This window comes from Mesoplodon densirostris, chromosome 14 (assembly GCF_025265405.1).
Source record: "Mesoplodon densirostris isolate mMesDen1 chromosome 14, mMesDen1 primary haplotype, whole genome shotgun sequence".
NCBI classification, from domain to species: Eukaryota; Metazoa; Chordata; class Mammalia; order Artiodactyla; family Ziphiidae; genus Mesoplodon; species Mesoplodon densirostris.
Genome location: NC_082674.1, coordinates 39278399 through 39296849, shown reverse-complemented (window position 1 = coordinate 39296849; position 18451 = coordinate 39278399). Strand labels below are relative to the sequence as shown.

General features: G+C 35.9%; 1 protein-coding gene across 2 annotated transcripts in view; it reads right to left on the bottom strand.

Annotated features, from left to right (window-relative positions):
• Positions 1-412: 412 nt before the first annotated feature.
• The window catches only part of MSH2 (mutS homolog 2), a 75338-nt gene continuing 57299 nt past the window's right edge, over positions 413-18451 (bottom strand). For both annotated transcript variants that reach the window (XM_060117555.1, XM_060117556.1), the window contains exons 9-16: positions 15086-15209; positions 13485-13635; positions 10983-11080; positions 7690-7935; positions 6377-6581; positions 4888-5135; positions 2690-2865; positions 413-865 (exon numbers count right to left, since the gene is read on the bottom strand). In XM_060117555.1, the coding sequence (XP_059973538.1) occupies positions 695-865; positions 2690-2865; positions 4888-5135; positions 6377-6581; positions 7690-7935; positions 10983-11080; positions 13485-13635; positions 15086-15209 (1419 nt within the window). In that variant the 3' untranslated portion in view covers positions 413-694. The remainder of the gene's footprint in view (positions 866-2689; positions 2866-4887; positions 5136-6376; positions 6582-7689; positions 7936-10982; positions 11081-13484; positions 13636-15085; positions 15210-18451) is intronic.

Here is an 18451-nt window from a genome sequence, read left to right as displayed (position 1 = left end):
AAAAAGGCTATCCTTTTCCTCCCATGTTCAGCAGGACCAGCCACTACACTCTTAACCTCTCCATCTCCCTGTAAAATAAAAGTAGAATAAATCAGCGTTCACAATATGAAAGATTTTGTTAAAACCCAGATTTCTAAATCTCATTACAAACTGGGGGTGGGAGAATGGCAGAGGGGCTGGAGGATCACACTAGAACCCTGGATTTATAATAAGTTCCTTGACTAACGCATATGCAGCCAACCTGGCTCGTGCCAACAGATGGACACTGTGGGGAAATTACTGGAAATGGGTTCCATGCTTCCTTCTAGCTTTAAGATCCCTTACTTTTTTACAAAGTCTCTGGGCTACTTGTTTCTTCCATACCATTCGGGAATATGTGTAAAAGTCTTATCACAAAGAAATACAACACATATCAAATTCTAAAAACTACATGATTTTATTTATAAAATTCAACATATTGCCTACTATCGCCCATGTCCATTTAAGTATTCCTCAGTTACAGCTCTCATTTTTCAAAATAAAGATCTTTGAAAATATACTCAGGTAGAGCAAAGTATACTAAATATTTTATTAACTTGATATCCCATGGACATCAATTGCTAACACTATGGAAAAAGGGTTAATATAAAACAGTACAAAAGCATTACAGACAATAGCTTATCAATACTATCTTCATTCCATTAGTGGAATTTACTCATGTAGTTACCTTTATTCTTGAAATTATTTCATTTACAAAATGATTATTCTTTGCTATCACCTCAGCTTTCAGCTGTTTTAACTTCATTATGATGTCTTCTTCTGACATTTCAGTAAAGGGCACTTGCTTCACCTTGGATAAAAACTCTTGAATAATTTTTTCACCTTGCTGAAAAACACGTGAACGTTTCATTAGTCTTTAAAATGACTTTTCTAAAAGTCACATTAAATAGTAATGAATTGTCCCATTATAATTTCAATCTAAACACTCCACCCACCCAATATTTAAACAACATTCTTTAAGTTTTAAGTGTGCACCATCTAGAATTTATAGCAAAGGCCTTAGTTGACTGTATTTCTTCATAGCAAGTCATTAAAAGGATATTTATAAATATATTTTCAGCTGCTAATGCCAAAGAAACTGAATATTTTAGTAGTTCCCAAATCCCTCAGCTTTTATAACTGATATATAAACTTAACCTTCTGGGGGAAAAAGAACTCAAGGTTTACAAATACTATAAGGTATAAACAGTCACTGAAAATTTAATACTCATACACACATGGGATGTTTCTTCTTTGTTTATTTTACTGCCTAGTTATTGCCATTCTAAAGAACGTGGTTATTACTTGCTATGTGACCCGTGGGCTAATTCCTTAACACACATTCCTCATCCGTAAAATGGGGACAATAATATTACCAACCACACAGGGCTGTTGTGAGAATTAAAGAGTTAAAGAGTGTAAAGTGCTAAGAACAGTGCCTGGCAAAGGATATAATGTTTATTACTAAATGTGAAGCTGAACTGAAAAGTCTGCTTTTTACCAGGGAGCCAGTTAGTAATATGTACCTTAGAGGTGAAAGCAGATAATCCAAATGATAAGATAGAGAAGAAACACATCTCTATTAAATAACAAGTGCCTCTTTTTCCCAAAAAATAAAATCTAGATTGAGTAACATCGATAATTCTGTGTTATATGTCTCCCTTAGCTTAAAATTTTTAAAAAATTCATTGTAATTAACATTATCCAAAGTATATGACTTCTATTCTAATTGGGAATCATTTACATAAAGGAGCCTACCTAATCCTGGATCATGGATAGCTGTGGGGCTGATACCAAGACCGTTTCATATCCAGGATGGCAACCTTCCCTACTTAAAACTATTAACAAGTTATAATACATATCTCCTGCTTGTATAGGTACAACAGATAAAACCTTATCTTTTAAGCCCCCAAACCATACACATCATCTATTATTGTAACATCATCTATCCTTCAAGTAAGAACAAAAAAAAAATCACCAGGTAAAAGCTAACAATGTGACAAGAAGTTGTCACAATGCATAATCACAGTAAATGCTGCCAGGACCTAGATGTAAATTAAGATTCTTTTATTTTCGTTATTACAGAAAACTAATAATCCTTTAATTTTTTAAAAATTCACTGGGCATATGCTTATACCTTTCTGTGTGAACATCTAAATTTCACCCACCACTCAGAAGGTCTAACTTAAGATCCACTGCTCCCACAAGAACTGAAACATCCTGCCCACAGAGAGCTTTCCTCAGTAAACATTTGTCATAATTCTCCATGACATGCTCACTATTACTACCTCCCTAACTAGTTTCTAAACAACTGGAGGGCAGGAACTGTGTTCATTTCTTCATCATCTTAGCTAAGCACTGAGTAAATATGTAATTTAACTGAATTCGATCTATTTGTTTACAAGTAATCAAAGATGTGCATGGACCTCTATAACTCCTTTGAATTATGTATTTTAACCTACACTAATATTCCTATCCTCCTACTTTTGAAATCTGGTACTTGAAGTGCTATCTTTCAATTGTGCAGATGTGTGCAGTGGTGAAACCAAAATGATACAGATGGATTCTTTACCGTGCAAAGAAATGTAAGTGGAAACCAATAATGAATGATCAATAAGTAAACATTAGAATCATATAGGAAAAACATAACTACAAAAATAATTGGACAAACCTTTCTTTCCAGATAGCACCTCTTTGCTGCTGGTTCCATTTCATCATATTCCTGTGGTTTCCCAATATTCTGAAACTCCTCTAGTTCCAGGGCTTTTTGTTTAGCACACTCTATTACATGCCTGGGGAAATTAGCAAGCTCGGCAACGTGAATCCCAAAACTCTGATCACAGACACCTGTAAGAAATTTGAGGAGTGTGAGGGGCAGCGTAGGAAGAGACAGCAATTTATGCAAATGGAACTTACTTTCTCACTTTGTCATTAGGAAACTTAATTTTGTATTATTTCAAATACATTAGCCAAATGTTTCAGAGTAACTTAAAGAAATTTTAATTAAGCCTCCAGTGAAAAGTGATTATGACTTGGCACAGTGCTGTATTTTATCCTCGACAAATGTAGTAGGAAAAATAAAAATAGCAGAGAAAAGCCTTGACAGATAGTCCTCAAAAGCCTAGACAAATATCTGAATCGGAAGAAAAATTAATCAACACAGTATCTCTGAGGTTTTCGCATTTCATAAGGGAGGAACTAAAGTACTGTGAAAAAAATAAGATAAATGTAAAGTATCACTAATTAGGAGGAGTATTTAATTCAAAATGTATTTCAAATGACAATGAAATTTTTGACCCAAATCTAGTCTAGTAAATTTTTAGACTAGGTATGCTAACTTCACCCACATTTGCAGAAAATAAACTGACTTAAGACGTTCCTTCCAAATGTTAAATACCAGTGATGCTCACAGTGTTATCATGGAGCTCCCATTTTCGCCTCAACCACAAATTTTCCTTTAGCCTAGTTATGTATCCCATGCATTCTGGAGCTGGATATTTTGCACAGCTTAGAGAAACAAAAATAAAATAGAAGCAAGTGTTTGATAAACATCCACAGTGAAGGAGGAACCTGTTCCTATCTTCTCCAAACTTCACCTCATCTTTTTTAATACTTTGAACCCATTTCTTTTTTTTTTTTTTTCCCCGGTACGCAGGCCTCTCACTGTTGTGGCCTCTCCCGTTGTGGAGCACAGGCTCTGGACGCACAGGCTCAGCGGCCACGGCCCATGGGCCCAGCCGCTCCACAGCATGTGGGATCCTCCCGGACCAGGGCACGAACCAGTGCCCCCCACATTGGCAGGCGGACTCTCAACCACTGCGCCACCAGGGAAGCCCTGAACCCATTTCTTTATCACACAAAACACCTTTTAAAAGCAAAACCTCAACTTCATGCTAAATGCCATGTCCAACCAAGAGTATCTATATTCTCTATCAGCAACAACAATGCAAACAGTAACTCAGAAGGATTCTTAAGAAGCATAAGCAACAAAGAATCAAAAATAATCTCATTTATGTGCAACCAACTGATGCAGAAAAATGCATTCATGGAAAATCAGAGAGCCATCTGAAAAAGCTATTCTGATGATTGGTGAAATGTTAAAGCAATAAAAACTTTACAGTATGTTAATCTCATCAACGCAGTCAGCTGATTAGCTGCCAGGTCCACTAATGACAAACTTTTCTCAAAGGATGATATGCCAACAAATAAGTCATTCCTTACTTGGTAACTACTAAAAATTTCAAGGTTTCTGGAAACCCCAGCTTTAAATGAACCTGTTATATAACACATTCTTAAAAATATAATCAGATAATTATGACAGTTTATTAAACAGTAACAGCTAGAGCCTCAGAACTTCAAAGCTTATTGTTACTATCAAGTAGCTAATTTGACAAGAAAACATGCTGCCATGGGAGGTAGAACAAAACCCCTGTGACGATGTTCCAAAGTGCAGATCATTCTTTCTGTGACCTTTTTAAAATGACTGGTTCTACTGTGACACACAGAAATATAGATAGGGCTTCCCTGGTGGCGCAGGGGTTGAGAGTCCGGGTTCGTGCCCCGGTCTGGGAAGATCCCACATGCCGCGGAGCGGCTGGGCCCGTGAGCCATGGCCGCTGAGCCTGCGCATCTGGAGCCTGTGTTCTGCAACGGGAGAGGCCACAACAGTGAGAGGCCCGTGTACCGCAAAAAAAAAAAAAGAAAGAAATATAGATAACATACCACGTCCCTGTTCCCAGACTGTAAATTAAGAGGTAAATGTGTTCTGTAAAAACATCAGTAATTCATCCTAATGCAGAATAAGGCAATTACTAATGATTCCAAGGATAGGAACACCTAATTTACAGTACACCAGTGGTATGCACTCACCTTTCTTCACCTGATAAAGCATAGTTAAGGTCTCTTCAGTAGTTAGTGCTGTGACATGTAGATTGTTAACAGTTGGTATCTGATTGGCCAAGGCAGTAAGTTCATGAAAATGGGTTGCAAACATGCAAAAAGCACGGATCCTTGTTGCAATGTACTCTGATATAGCCCACGCTAACCCAAATCCATCATAGGTAGAGGTTCCTCTTCCCAATTCATCTATGATTATTAAAGAATCTTTGGTTGCAGACCTGAAACACATAATTACATGAAAATTTCCCATGATATAGCATGTGGTAATGCAAACAACAAAATTAAGGCAATACAACGGGAAAGATGTGCCACAAATTTAACAGATTAATTATCTTAATATATACAAAAATTCAATAAGGTCAATGAAAAGCACTAAATTTCAGTAAGAAAATGGGCATGGACATGAACAAACAATTGACATAAGAGGAAACAAATGGTGAATAAATATTTTTTAAATTACCAATCTCATTAGCTGTAATCTAAGAATTTCCAAATAAAGCAGCTATCATTCATTTCTTAACAATGAAATCAGTCAAGATTAAAAATACCACAAGATGGGACAAGGGTGTGGTGACACGAACACTCACATACACGGCTGGTGGTCACGTGAATCTGTGTGCCTGCCACAGCCCTACCAACACCAGATATTAGCATTTTATTTTCTCTTTAACCAAGTGAAAGGAGGGGAACTTTTTTTTTAATTAGAGAATTTGACAATTCTTCATGTGCTTATTGGTCATTTCTTTCCTTCTCCATGAAATGCCACTGACACCTTTTGCTTATTTCTTTAATTTTTTAAGTTATGCATATTAACTTATTGACTAATTACTGAACATTTGTATTGCTTTTATAATTCCCCACAAACGATAATCAAAGCATAATTTATTAAGGATCTACTACTATATGCGAAGTACTTTAGAAGACTCCAAGAAATAGAAGGCATAGCCTCCCTGTCTTCAAAGAAGCTCCTAAAAATGAAATAAAGACAAGAGATTTCATAAACTCTACAATTAAAAGCTAATAAATTACAGGCATGTCAAAGAGTTCGAAGAAACACCCATGACCTTAGGCACATGTGACAAGGAAAGTCATCAGAGAAGTAGAATTTCTGTCATTACGGGCCTGTAAAGATTAGAAAGGACTTGCTTGGGTAAACAGCAGGGAAGGACCATTCCGGGTAGCGTGAACAGCATAAGCAAAAGCATGGCAGTGGGGAGATTCATAAGGTGAACAACTACCAGAAACCTTAAGAAGACAACATTAAAAATCAAAGAAGCTTTCCACAACTATCGCCAATCACCCTTTTAAGATAATATAAAGTGCATAAAGCTCACAGGAAAACTATTAAACTAGATAAAAGATCACAGATGTTTTATAGATGAACCTGCAAATTTACTTTTCAAAGGACAGAGACATCCATATCCATTTCCATTTTCAGGAGACTGGGAAATGAACTCACCTGAGAATAGAAGCAGTTTCTAACATTTCAGCCATGAATGTGGAGACTCCTTTCAACTGACTGTCACCAGCCCCTACCCGGGCCAAGATGCAGTCCACCATGGACACTTCTGCTGACTCACATGGCACAAAACACCCAATCTGGGCCATGAGAACTACCACCCCAGTCTGGCGAATATATGTTGATTTACCTCCCATGTTGGGACCTACAAAACATGGTATCAACAAGCAAGATTATTAACTTATTTGTGCTACTAATAAATTAAATATTACTCCTAAATTGCACATTGGTTACTAATTACCTAGGTCATGTAATATGACATACAAGAAGCAGACCACAGGCTGCCCAAAGGCATGAACAAAGTTCCTGCCTTATACTAGTCCCTGAAACAATGCTATTTTCTCTTCAGACAAACCTATGCTGTACCCTTCTTCAAGAGGACCCATGAAAAATATATCTTACCTATAATTTGACTATGGTCTAGAAAGAACATACAGACCACTTCCCCACAGCTCACAAAGCTGCCTGCAGGATAATTTTATGACATTCAGAAAAGCAGTACAGGCCTAACTGATTAATTAACTAAACACTGTAATTCATTAATAAATGCATTTATCAGAGAATGAATCAGTATGATCAAATCCTTCAAATCAAGTAAATTCCACACTAAAACCCAAAGACATGACCCTACTTTTGGAAAATGTGCAATTTACCAATTAATGGTGTTAGATTATATGAACAAGTTGAAAATCCATTTGGGGAAATAAAATACAATCACTGACTGCTTCCCAAATACATTTGCCCAAAGACTCCTATCACCCCTGCACCCTAACACTTTTATTTTCTAGAATCTCGTTAAGATCTCTCAAAACCCTTTACTCTGAGACAAGCTACCTTAGTCTATACACAAGTCTACTTTTTTTGAGTTTCACATGAATATAGTATCATGTCTTTTAAAGAATTGCTACCCTAAGCTGAGGTCATTCCAGCACCTAATTCTGCTTGACTTTCAATGACCTCACTATTGAAAGGTTTGGCCCAAAGGTAAGCTTGGAGGATGAAGAGATGTTCATTTTTAAATGCACTGAACCCCTGGAACAGGGGTTTCATTCTGTTCACATATCTTCATTCATTCGTTCATTTGTTCATTCATTCATTCACATATTATTAATATACTACTAACTAGAATGAACAACGTTCTTTTTCTAACATCAAGGACTAGGATTTTCTTCATCAACTTAAAATATATTTCCACTCCAACATAATAAATGGGAAACATTAACCGCAAAAAGCCCATAAACTAAGTTTTTTACCAGTAATGATATGGAACATCTGTTTATCTTTTTCAAAGTGAACATCATTAGGAATAAATGCAACTTCATCTTGAACTTCAACACAAGCATGTCTGGATGCTTTCAGTATAATTCTCCCTTGTCCTTTCTCCAAAATGACTGGCCGTACATATGGAACAGGTGCTCCATTGGACACATGAGCAAAGCTGACAACAGCATCTAGCTGAGCTAACACATCATTTAGTGTCTGCATCGGTTCTACATAGCCTATATAAAAACAGAAAAGGTACACAGGAATATTGGATAAGAAAAAATACATATAAGCAGCTGTAAGAGTAAATTCAACCCTCCTCCATTTGGGAATTCAAAAACCATTTCCTAGTTTATATAATTTTTAAAAACTAACAGAGGTTTGCCATAACTGAACATGAAAGGAACACCTAAAACTTAACATGAGGTTAAAATGTGTTGTCACATTTTCCCTTACTATGAACAGATTTCAAAAATAGAGTATGATGCCCTCCCTTACCAAGATCCATTAAAATATAAAAGTGCATAGCTGCCTGGACTTCCCTGGTGGTGCAGTGGTTAAGAAGCCGCCTGCCAATGCCGGGACACCGTTCAATCCCTGGTCCAGGAAGATCCCACATGCCGCAGAGCAACTAAGCCCATGTTCCACAACTACTGAAGGCGGCGTGCCTAGAGCCCATGCTCTGCAACAAGAGAAGCCACCACAACGAGAAGGCTGCACACTGCAACGAAGAGTAGCCCCCAGCTCACGGCAACTAGAGAAACCCGCACGCAGCAAAAGTTAACATCACCAATGATACGGCAAAAGACATCATGTGCCCCTTAATATGAATCCACAGACAACGGTAACGTCTGTGTATTCAAGACAAAACTGTATCACCTGAAAACAATCATGAGGAAACATCAAACTCAAACTGAGGAATGTTCTACAAAATAAATGGGCTGTTCTCAAATTTAAAAAAAAAAGAGTGCATAGCTACTTATATAAGGAAATGAGGTAGGTTAAAAAAAAAAAACTAACAAGAAAAAGCTTCTATGGAAAAGCTTTCATGATATATTGATAAGGTAAGAAAAGCAGGGTGCAGTGATATGTGAGGCACATTTCCAAATTTTAAGAGTCTGAAACCAGGATGGCATTTCACAATTATCCTAAGAAACCTGCAAATACAAGGTAATAAGATACAATGTGACTGTCAAGATTGTTACTTGAGGTTTTTTTCCCATGCAGTTAAATTTTAGCATAAATTTAGTTCCATAATTGTCTCTTAAAACACTTTCAACAAGATTCCACTCTGCTAGAGCAGTAAAACTAAAAGCTATTACATACATTAAACAGTCCCTGACACATGCTAGGCAAAGCATGATTAGGCAACAAAAATGGTCAAAATTTTCAGAACAGATTCTAAAATTTTAATAGGTCAGAGGGGCTGGTATAATAGACACATGGGTCACACGGAACTATCACATGGACATCAATGTGTCAAAAGCTTCAAAAGACAATCAAGAGAACACTGTTGAATTTTAGAAAAATACAACATTATGAGTTTAATCAAATGGCAGAAAATCTGACTAATCTCTGATTCCCTTGTTCCCCATAAAAGTGATAAAATATTTTTTGAAAATAAAAATTAACTTATGAATGGCCCAAAACAAATAATTCTTACTGTTTCACCACTTTTAAATTTATTCCTGTTTTACCTAACATATTAAAAAAAGGGGGGGAGAGTTCATCATACTAGCCTACCATATAGCAATAGGAACCTGTGAGAATTACTTAAATATTAGTGGAGTACTTACATAATTACTTTAACTCATAAAATTTCTAACATACCAACAAGAATAGGTTTATAATAAAAGAAAACCAAAAGCCTCTTAATCAAGAGTCTATATTTGGTATCTCACAACACCTGGCTCTTCAAAGCATCACCTTTTCTGGTTTAAGAGCAAGATAAATTACAAAAATGATCTATTACATTTTTAATAAAGATAGTTTATAATGTGTATATTAGACCAAGAAGAGGTTTCATTTAAATTCAAGGTGACTCCAAATACAAAACCTTCAATTTAAATGTTAAAATCTAGCAGCTCTAACCTACTAGGTATTTAATGAATAGTAGTTAATATTATTTTGGGGGAAGACTCCCAGTTTGAATATATGTAGTGTTTTTTAGGGTCCTTACAAATGCAATCTAGGCCAGGAACTTAATTCAACTAGAAGATTACCATGCTACAGCAATCTGATACCACCAAGCAAAAATGTAATCTTTACAAATCGCATTCATCTCAACACAAATATATAAAGTATACTAAAACCCTTTAAAAGTTTTATGTTTCTTTCTGATTTACTATAAAAATTCATAATAGTAAAACAATTTACAGAATTATACATGCTTATACTTTTTAAATGACTTACTACCCTTAAATAATCCAGCACACATAACCTGAGAACAAGGACATTTTCCTACTTAATCACTATACACACCCAAGAAATGTGACACCAATATCATATTATCTCATATTAAACTTTGCCAATTTGTCCCAATAGTGTCCTTTATAGCTAGTCCCCAATTCCAACCCCTAGTACTGGATCCAATCAAGGATCATCCTCTGCCTTTGACTGTTCTGTCACTTTAAGTATCCTTTTATCTGGAACAGAACCTGCCCATTCCTTCTTTGCTTCCATGACACTGACATTTTTAAAGAGTGCAGGCGTTAAAAAGTATGTCCCATAATCTAAATTTATCCAAATTTTTTTCTTCTTGTTACTATTCAGGTTAAACAATCTTTTTTCTTTCTTTTTTTTTTTCTTTTTGCGGTACGCGGGCCTCTCACTGTTGTGGCCTCTCCCGTTGCGGAGTACAGGCTCCGGATGCGCAGGCTCAGCGGCCATGGCTCACGGACCCAGCTGCTCCGCGGCATGTGGGATCTTCCCGGACCGGGGCACGAACCCGTGTCCCCTGCATCGGCAGGCGGACTCTCAACCACTGCGCCACCAGGGAAGCCCCAGGTTAAACATTTTTTTTCAACAGAGATATTGCAGGTTCAGTTCCAGACCACCGCAATAAAGGGAATATCAGAATAAAGTAACAGACAAATGTTCTGGTTTCACAGTGCACATAAAAGTTACCTTTACACTATACTGTAGTCTATAAGTGTGCAATAACAAAAAAGTATATACCTTAAATTAAAAAATACTTTATTGCTAAAAAATGCTAACCATCATTTGACAAGGTAGGGTTGCCACAAACCTTCAACATTTAATGTATTGGTTCTATTAAATTTACCTGAAGAAATATTGACAATTTCTTTAACAATGGCATCCTGGGCTTCCTCATATTCGGTTTTATTTTTGGTATACTCTTCATTGAGAGAAGACAATTTACTGCAAATCAAGATAATGGTATTATTAAAAATATTAAAACATCTACTGGAGATAATGTGCACTATATAAAATATATCCAGAGTATTATCCTATAAAGCATCAAAACAATTAAAATCGAAATATCAGTAGAAAATGGGCAACTCATTAGATTGGGGCGGATGTGGCTGGAATTCAGTGTATTAACATTTATGCTGTTTGGAATGGCCCACTGGCACCAATAGTATTCTTGCTATAACAATTATTCCCTTGAGTAAAATTCTGGTCTGTGACCTTTTCTAAAATATTTAAATGGAACCTAAAAAATAAAACAAATGAATATATACAGCAAAACAGAAACAGACACAGATACAGAAAACAAGCTAGTGGTTACCAGTGGGGAGAGGGGGAAATTAGGGATATAGGATTAAGAGATAGAAACTACTATGTATAAAATAGATAAGGCAACAAGGATATATTGTACAGCACAGGGAATTATAGCCATTATCTCATAATAACTTTTAATGGAGTATAAACTATAAAAATACTGAATCACTATGCTGTATTCCTGAAACTAATATAATATTGTAAATGAGCTATACTTCGATTAAAAAATAAATAACACACACACCCCCACACAGTTTCTCTCATCACTGTAGGAAACGGTCTTTGATACTGAAAGTTGTCGAAGTAAGGTAAATGTTTTGAAAACAATCTTACTGAGCAATTTGAAGAGTAAATGAAAATTAAAGGTTGAAATAAAAATTGCTGGAGATGAGAATAGAGAAAAGATATTCACTGGTATCAAAGGAAGGGAATGAAATTAAAAACAAAAAGACAAGATGAGGGGGTCACAGAGGATACGAGAAAGAGGGGGAAGTACTTATCAGAAGGAGAGTATTAGTCAATCAAGGCAATAATTGTGAACATGATGGAACCAGCCAATGCCATAACATGCATATACAGCTCGAGAACAGTACATTGGCACAAAAAGACTATGAAACAGGCAACTGGAAAGAATTAAAGGAAGAAAAGAAAGAAGCAAAGACATTATAAAAGTGAGACTGCTGTGTGACGGGAAGAGCTGACAGAGAGAAAAGAAGAGGTGAACAGGAATCAGATTGTACAGGTTATAGTAAAGATGTAAAATTTTTCTGGATGACAGACACTGGAGGTTTTTAAGGACAATTATATGATCTGAGTCAGATCCACAGCAAGCAATCTGTTGACAACAAGCAATGAATGAATGAACGAATGAATTTTTCACAACTTTTGGAACCACTGTGGTCAGTTCAAACTTTATATTTTGGCTTAGATAAGACAGAAATTTTGAGGTGTTATAATCATCTTCCAGTCACCCAGTGGTTAGTTATAACATATATAAATTTCTTGAATCAGGGATATAGTGTGATTGAGAAGCAGCAACTAATAAATTTGGCAACAGAAGATCCAGGTTTGAGTATCTATTGTTACTAGCTGTCCAATCCTGGGGAACTGGAGTTTCAGTTTCTCCATCTAAAAAGTGAGAGAACTGTAACCTGTCCTATTTATCTCAGAGAGTTGTTATGAGAAACAAACTAAACAGACCGACTGTTCTCATTACTAGGTTGTCTGAACACCTAGAATAATGTCTACATATAACAGATACTCAAAACACTTACTAAATAAATGGATAAAAGAGGATCATATATACAAAGGTTAGCTGTAAATACTAAGAATATTCAGGAGGGTGGGAGTAAGGCTGGCCATAAGTTCTAGAACAATACAGAAGAGAAAGGATAAATGCCCTCACTCTACCAGTCACAGAAGATTTATTTTTAAATAATTCTTTTTTTCACCCATGAATAATCTGCCTCAGGAACTTCCTAACATCAGCAAGAGAAAACGCAGAAAAAAACTGGTAAGGTTTTTTAACATGGAACACATTTTTTTTTTTTAAAGCTGTAGTCTAATGAATGGCCTTATTAAGGCTGGTAGACATCTCCCTAAACTAAATGATACATCCAACTGATATACCAGAATTTAATTGATCAAGAATAACAAAGTTTTCTTAGAAAATATAAATGTGAAAATAACAGAGATATGAAGGGGAACTAACTCTAATAGATATGGAAACATAAAATAAATGTAATATAATGCATTTCACACTGATAAAAGGATGGTAAGAGACATACATGAAAGAATAATCTTAAAAACAGACCCAAAGTGCCATTTCAGTCAATGAGGAAAAAATGAATTATTTAACAAGTGGTGTTGGGATACCTGACCAACCTCTTGTAAGGGAAAAAAAAGCTTCAATCTTATCTTATGCCTTATATCAATTAACAATAAATACGGTAAAACTTCCTTATCATAGAACATTCACATTTCATCAGAGAATAGTTTCATGGGACTAGTAAAAGACTTAATTTAACATAGGCTTACAAACCTGTTGGTAAATTTAACACCATTCTTCTGGATATCTACTGTACTGAAATTTTTATTATTACGAAGGACTTTTTCTTCCTTGCATGTTACGCGAAAATAATACCCAAATTGTGTGCTGGAATCCAGTTTAATCTGTCTGCCAGGATCCAAGCCTTCATGATCAGGAAAAAAAGAAAAAGTATGTCATAGATATCTACAGCCATTTTCAATGTAAGTGTTTAAAATACTTAAATCTAAATAGTGAAAAATACACTTTTATTACATGACAGCATACCGGAAATTATTAATATTATCCAACTGGGAAAGATGCACATCCTACTTCACTCAAAAAACTACAAGAAAATATTTAAATCCCCTTATTAATGTTAGCTTCTGATGTGGAGGCCTTTCTAGGTAAACCCAACCAAGGCTGCGGAGCACCAGCAGTGGGTAGCGCACACTGTTCTAAGATGCTGTGGGCATGAGGGTGGATAAGAAATGGTCATTGTCCTTGAGAAGTTCTGCTGAGCGTTCTCTAGTTAACCAAAGCATTTCTCTGGAACTAATATAGAGTGTAATCAAGAAAACAAATATACTTTCCAAACAAAAACGTGAGACTCTGACAATGAAGCCCTAGAAAAGTTAGGACATATACTTCGTGTTAAGTGTAGGAAGCTTCACAAAACAAGCAATGATCAATCAGCTAGACTTTATGCACCTAAGAGTTTTGAGTTTTTATGTTTGTCCTGTCCTCATAATCTCATTCATCATTGTGATCTTTAGACCCTAAGCCAGGAGAGATAGCATCTACAAACTTATTTGCTAAAGCATGACTATGGAATGTCAGAAGCAGCGAACAACTAAAGACAGACGTCACTTGACCAGGGAGCAAAGAGACAGAGAGAGAACATGGAGAGATCTATGAAATGAGGAGGGTAGATTTCAATATCCTTCAAGGCAAAGATTCTTAAATCTAGGATCTAGTTCATATAAGGACTCTCCAAGGAAATTTGTAAAAAATTTTATATATGTTGATATGGGCATATACAAGAGTATTACTGCTCTGAGGGCTCTTCTGATATGCTAAGATTTATTTGCTCAACATACATGTGAGAGATGCTCAGAACAAAGAGGTTTAAAATTTCAGAGCAAAAGAGAACAAAACAGTGTGAGACTTATTACGGAACTGATAATCTAGAGAATTTAAATCTAGTAATTTTTTTAAGTTGATATTAATGAAGTGCTTGGGAACCCCAAAGGCAAATCAATGAACTATTCCTAGTAGAATTAGGCTTATAGAGGTGGTGACATTTAAAACGGGTCTTATTTAAAAGACATGATGCAAGGGCATGTAGGATGATTTGTCTGGCAGTAACGTGGGGTCATCCTGGGATTAGGGAAATTAGTAAGAGAAGAATCTGAAGGGGAGGCCAGGCTCCAGATGTAAAGAACCCTGTATGTAAACTTTATGTGACTGTAATTTTATTCAGTAGAAAAGGGGGCTGGCACTTTAAACAAGGAAGTGGCATGATCAATTGTGTCTTCTAGGAAAGCAATTCTGGCTCCAGTGTGGACACTATGTAGACAAAAGAATTATTCAAACCTCCAAGAACCCATTCTTACCTAGATCTCTAGCTGCACTCATTAATGTTGACTGCATCTTCTTTTCTAAGTCATCCATTATTTCTCTTAATTCACTCAAGTTAGGATCAAATGAAGGTTTTACAAGGAATTCATGGTTTTCCACCTAGAGACAGAACAAAGAGTAGCTAAATTTTATCAATGATGGGTAAAGATAGAAGTCATGAAAGTATTTTTCTTATTTAATTTAAAATTCACTAATGTTTTGAGTTAAATGATTCACTATCCATAAGTTATTCAGTCACAACTATAAGGAGTTTGTATACATTAACAGATATAAAGAGCTCTGTTTATTAGGAGCTTAGATCTCTAGATGTAGAAAAATTATTCATATGAAACACAGTGCTGATGATAATTTTGTCCCTAACAGTATTCATTATTTTTATTTATATTTTTCCCTAAGCAATGTTTAAAGACTGTAACAGAATGTGTAGTTTTTGCCCAAATCAAGGATCCATCTTAGGAATCTCGAAAAGTTAGGCCTTGAAATCCCTTTTTGAAACAAAACGACTAAAACTTGAACAGACAAAATTATGAAAGAATATTTTTTAAAAAGAATTAATCCTATCCTTATAGACATTAAGAACTATTGAAAAGACCTAATTTTATGTAAAAATATGAGTCAGTTTTCTAAAACAAGATTTTTAAAAATTCAGTAAGTGAGATTGATATAAATTCCTCCCAATTACTATCCACTTAATCAGAGCACACCTTCTTCACATACCAAAATTGAACACCACAATAAGGAAATAAAATCACAATACAGAAAGCTAGCAAAAAAGAGAATAAAACGTTTATCAAATAACTTTCTCAATTTAAACCAACAAAAGATTTAATTATATAATATACTAAAATTTTAAATAAACCTAATTTTTTAAAAGGCAAAAGATTTATAAAAATAGCTTTGCAAAATATAAAAATGTAAAGGTTGACATTTTCTTTTATAAAACGGCACTTGTTTGCATGTATGAGAAAAACATCAAGTCATTAAATGAGCAGGCATAAAAACACACAACTCACAGATGAGAAAATAAGTAGTAAACTAAAGCCACAGAAAACTGCTAAAGCTCCATAATAATAAAACACATGAATTTTTTTTTTTTTTTTTTTTTTTTTGCGTTATGCGGGCCTCTCACTGTTGTGGCCTCTCCCGTTGCAGAGCACAGGCTCCGGACGCGCAGGCTCAGCGGCCATGGCTCACGGGCCCAGCCGCTCCACGGCATGTGGGATCTTCCCGGACTGGGGCACGAACCCGTGTCCCCTGCATCGGCAGGCGAACTCTCAACCACTGTGCCACCAGGGAAGTCCAAAACACGTGAATATTTAAGCAACCTTAAGGTATTATTCTATAGCTATTTTTTTTAAAGAAAAAGGAAAAAACCTATCACGAAATACTAATGAGGCTATAGTGAAATTAGCATACTCATTCATTTCTGGTGAGTATCTAAGTTGTTATAACCTTTAAAAAAGAAAAAGCAATATGAGACAAGACTCAGAGATATCTGTTATACTCTGACATAGCAATTCTACTCCTGGGAATTCAATCTAAGGAAATAATGCAACAGAAGCAAACAACACAGGGATGAATAAAATCTCTACAGATTTATCTGTTACAACAAGACCTGGAAATAACAGAACATCACAATATTTGCACAATCGTACATCACTAGAATATTATACAGTTATTTAAACAAACAATGAAGATGATCTAGAAACAAGGACCAAGACTTATGATAATCCAAGGGAAAAAATAATGTTACAATGGTGGATTGACAGTGTTACAGCAGAACTGCCTTCTTCCAATGAAACTTAAAGAGAAGTGAGGCTGAGCCAGGCTTAGTTCCCATCCTCACTCCCACCTTCCAGAAATTCTCTGGTGAGTCAACAAAACCCTGAGAAATCTCACGAATAATCCCAACCTGGAGAGTAGAAAGTTGAGGGGTGCCCTTACATTTTCCTTCTGCAGATGGGGGAATACTATTCTGAAAATGCTGCTGGGAGACCCCAGTGAAGCAAGGGAAAGTGATGACTGAACTCTAACTTAGTAAACACTCTTAGGCCACACACCAAATGGAGTATCCTTCAGTAATGCCTTACTCCTCCCAAACAATGGATAAGAAAATATACCACCCAACTAAGTGATCTAACCTAGAACTGAGGTATTCTAACAAACACCATACAATGACCTCTACGAGTTATCTTTCAGATTATCACCCACCTAGCTCCAGAAACACACACACCCATTACACCAGCCTACACAAAGGAAATGGAACAAAATAAACCCAGGCTTAGAACTCCAAAACGGGATAATGTAATCAAGAAACAAGATAAAAAGAATAAGGAAGGGAAGTTAGATCCTAGCAATATCATTAAAATACAAATAAATACAACATAACAAAGAAGAGAGATACCGTTGAATCAAATTACCTGTACTGACATAGTAGAAAAGACTTGATATAATCAGAGAGAATTCACATGAAAGAGATTAAAGTAATTAGAGAGGAGAAAATAAGTATGGAAGATACTAGAAATCTTCAAAAACAAAAGCAAAAACTCCACTATCCTAGAAATACTAGATAAAATATTATAAGCACTTTTTCAAATAAATGTATAGTTGAGTTAGGGAAAACTATGTCTGAGCTCCTGCAAAGTGGAGAGTCCCCAGCATAGAGCAAGGCTGGGGGACCATGTTAAAAACCTACTTCATGAGATATGGTAACAATTAGGGAAACCTGCCTCTATCAGCCTGGGCCCCTGGAAAAGGGAAGGCGGGGGCAGAATCTCCTCTCTGACAATGTGTGACTAAAAGCCAGCCTTTACTATATATAAAATAGATAACTAATAAGAACCTACTGTCTGGCACAGGAAACACTACTCAGTACTCTGTAATGACCTATATGGGAAAAGAATCTAACAAAGAGTGGATATATGTATATGTATAACTGATTCACTTTGCTCTACAGCAGAAACTAACACAACACTGGAAATCAACTATATTCCAATAAAAATTCATTTTAAATAAATAAATAAATAAATAAAAGCCTGCCTTCACTGGGGTTGGGATTTCAAAAGTCTACTGTATGTCTTAGCAGTGAAAAAGGCTGCTGGGTGTGGCCATTTCCATTATCCCCTCCTTCTACAGTGACAGAACTGACAAATTTTCATGAGACAAGTAGCTACTAAGAATAAAGACTACATTTTCCAGCTTCGCTTGAAGCTGGTGTGGGCATGTAACTATATTCTGACCAATAGAATGTGAGCAGGAATGATGTGTACCATTTCCAGAATGTGTCCTCCTCTTCCCCTTTAGTCCTCTCCCATTGTCTGGAATAAAGATAAGGTAGTAAG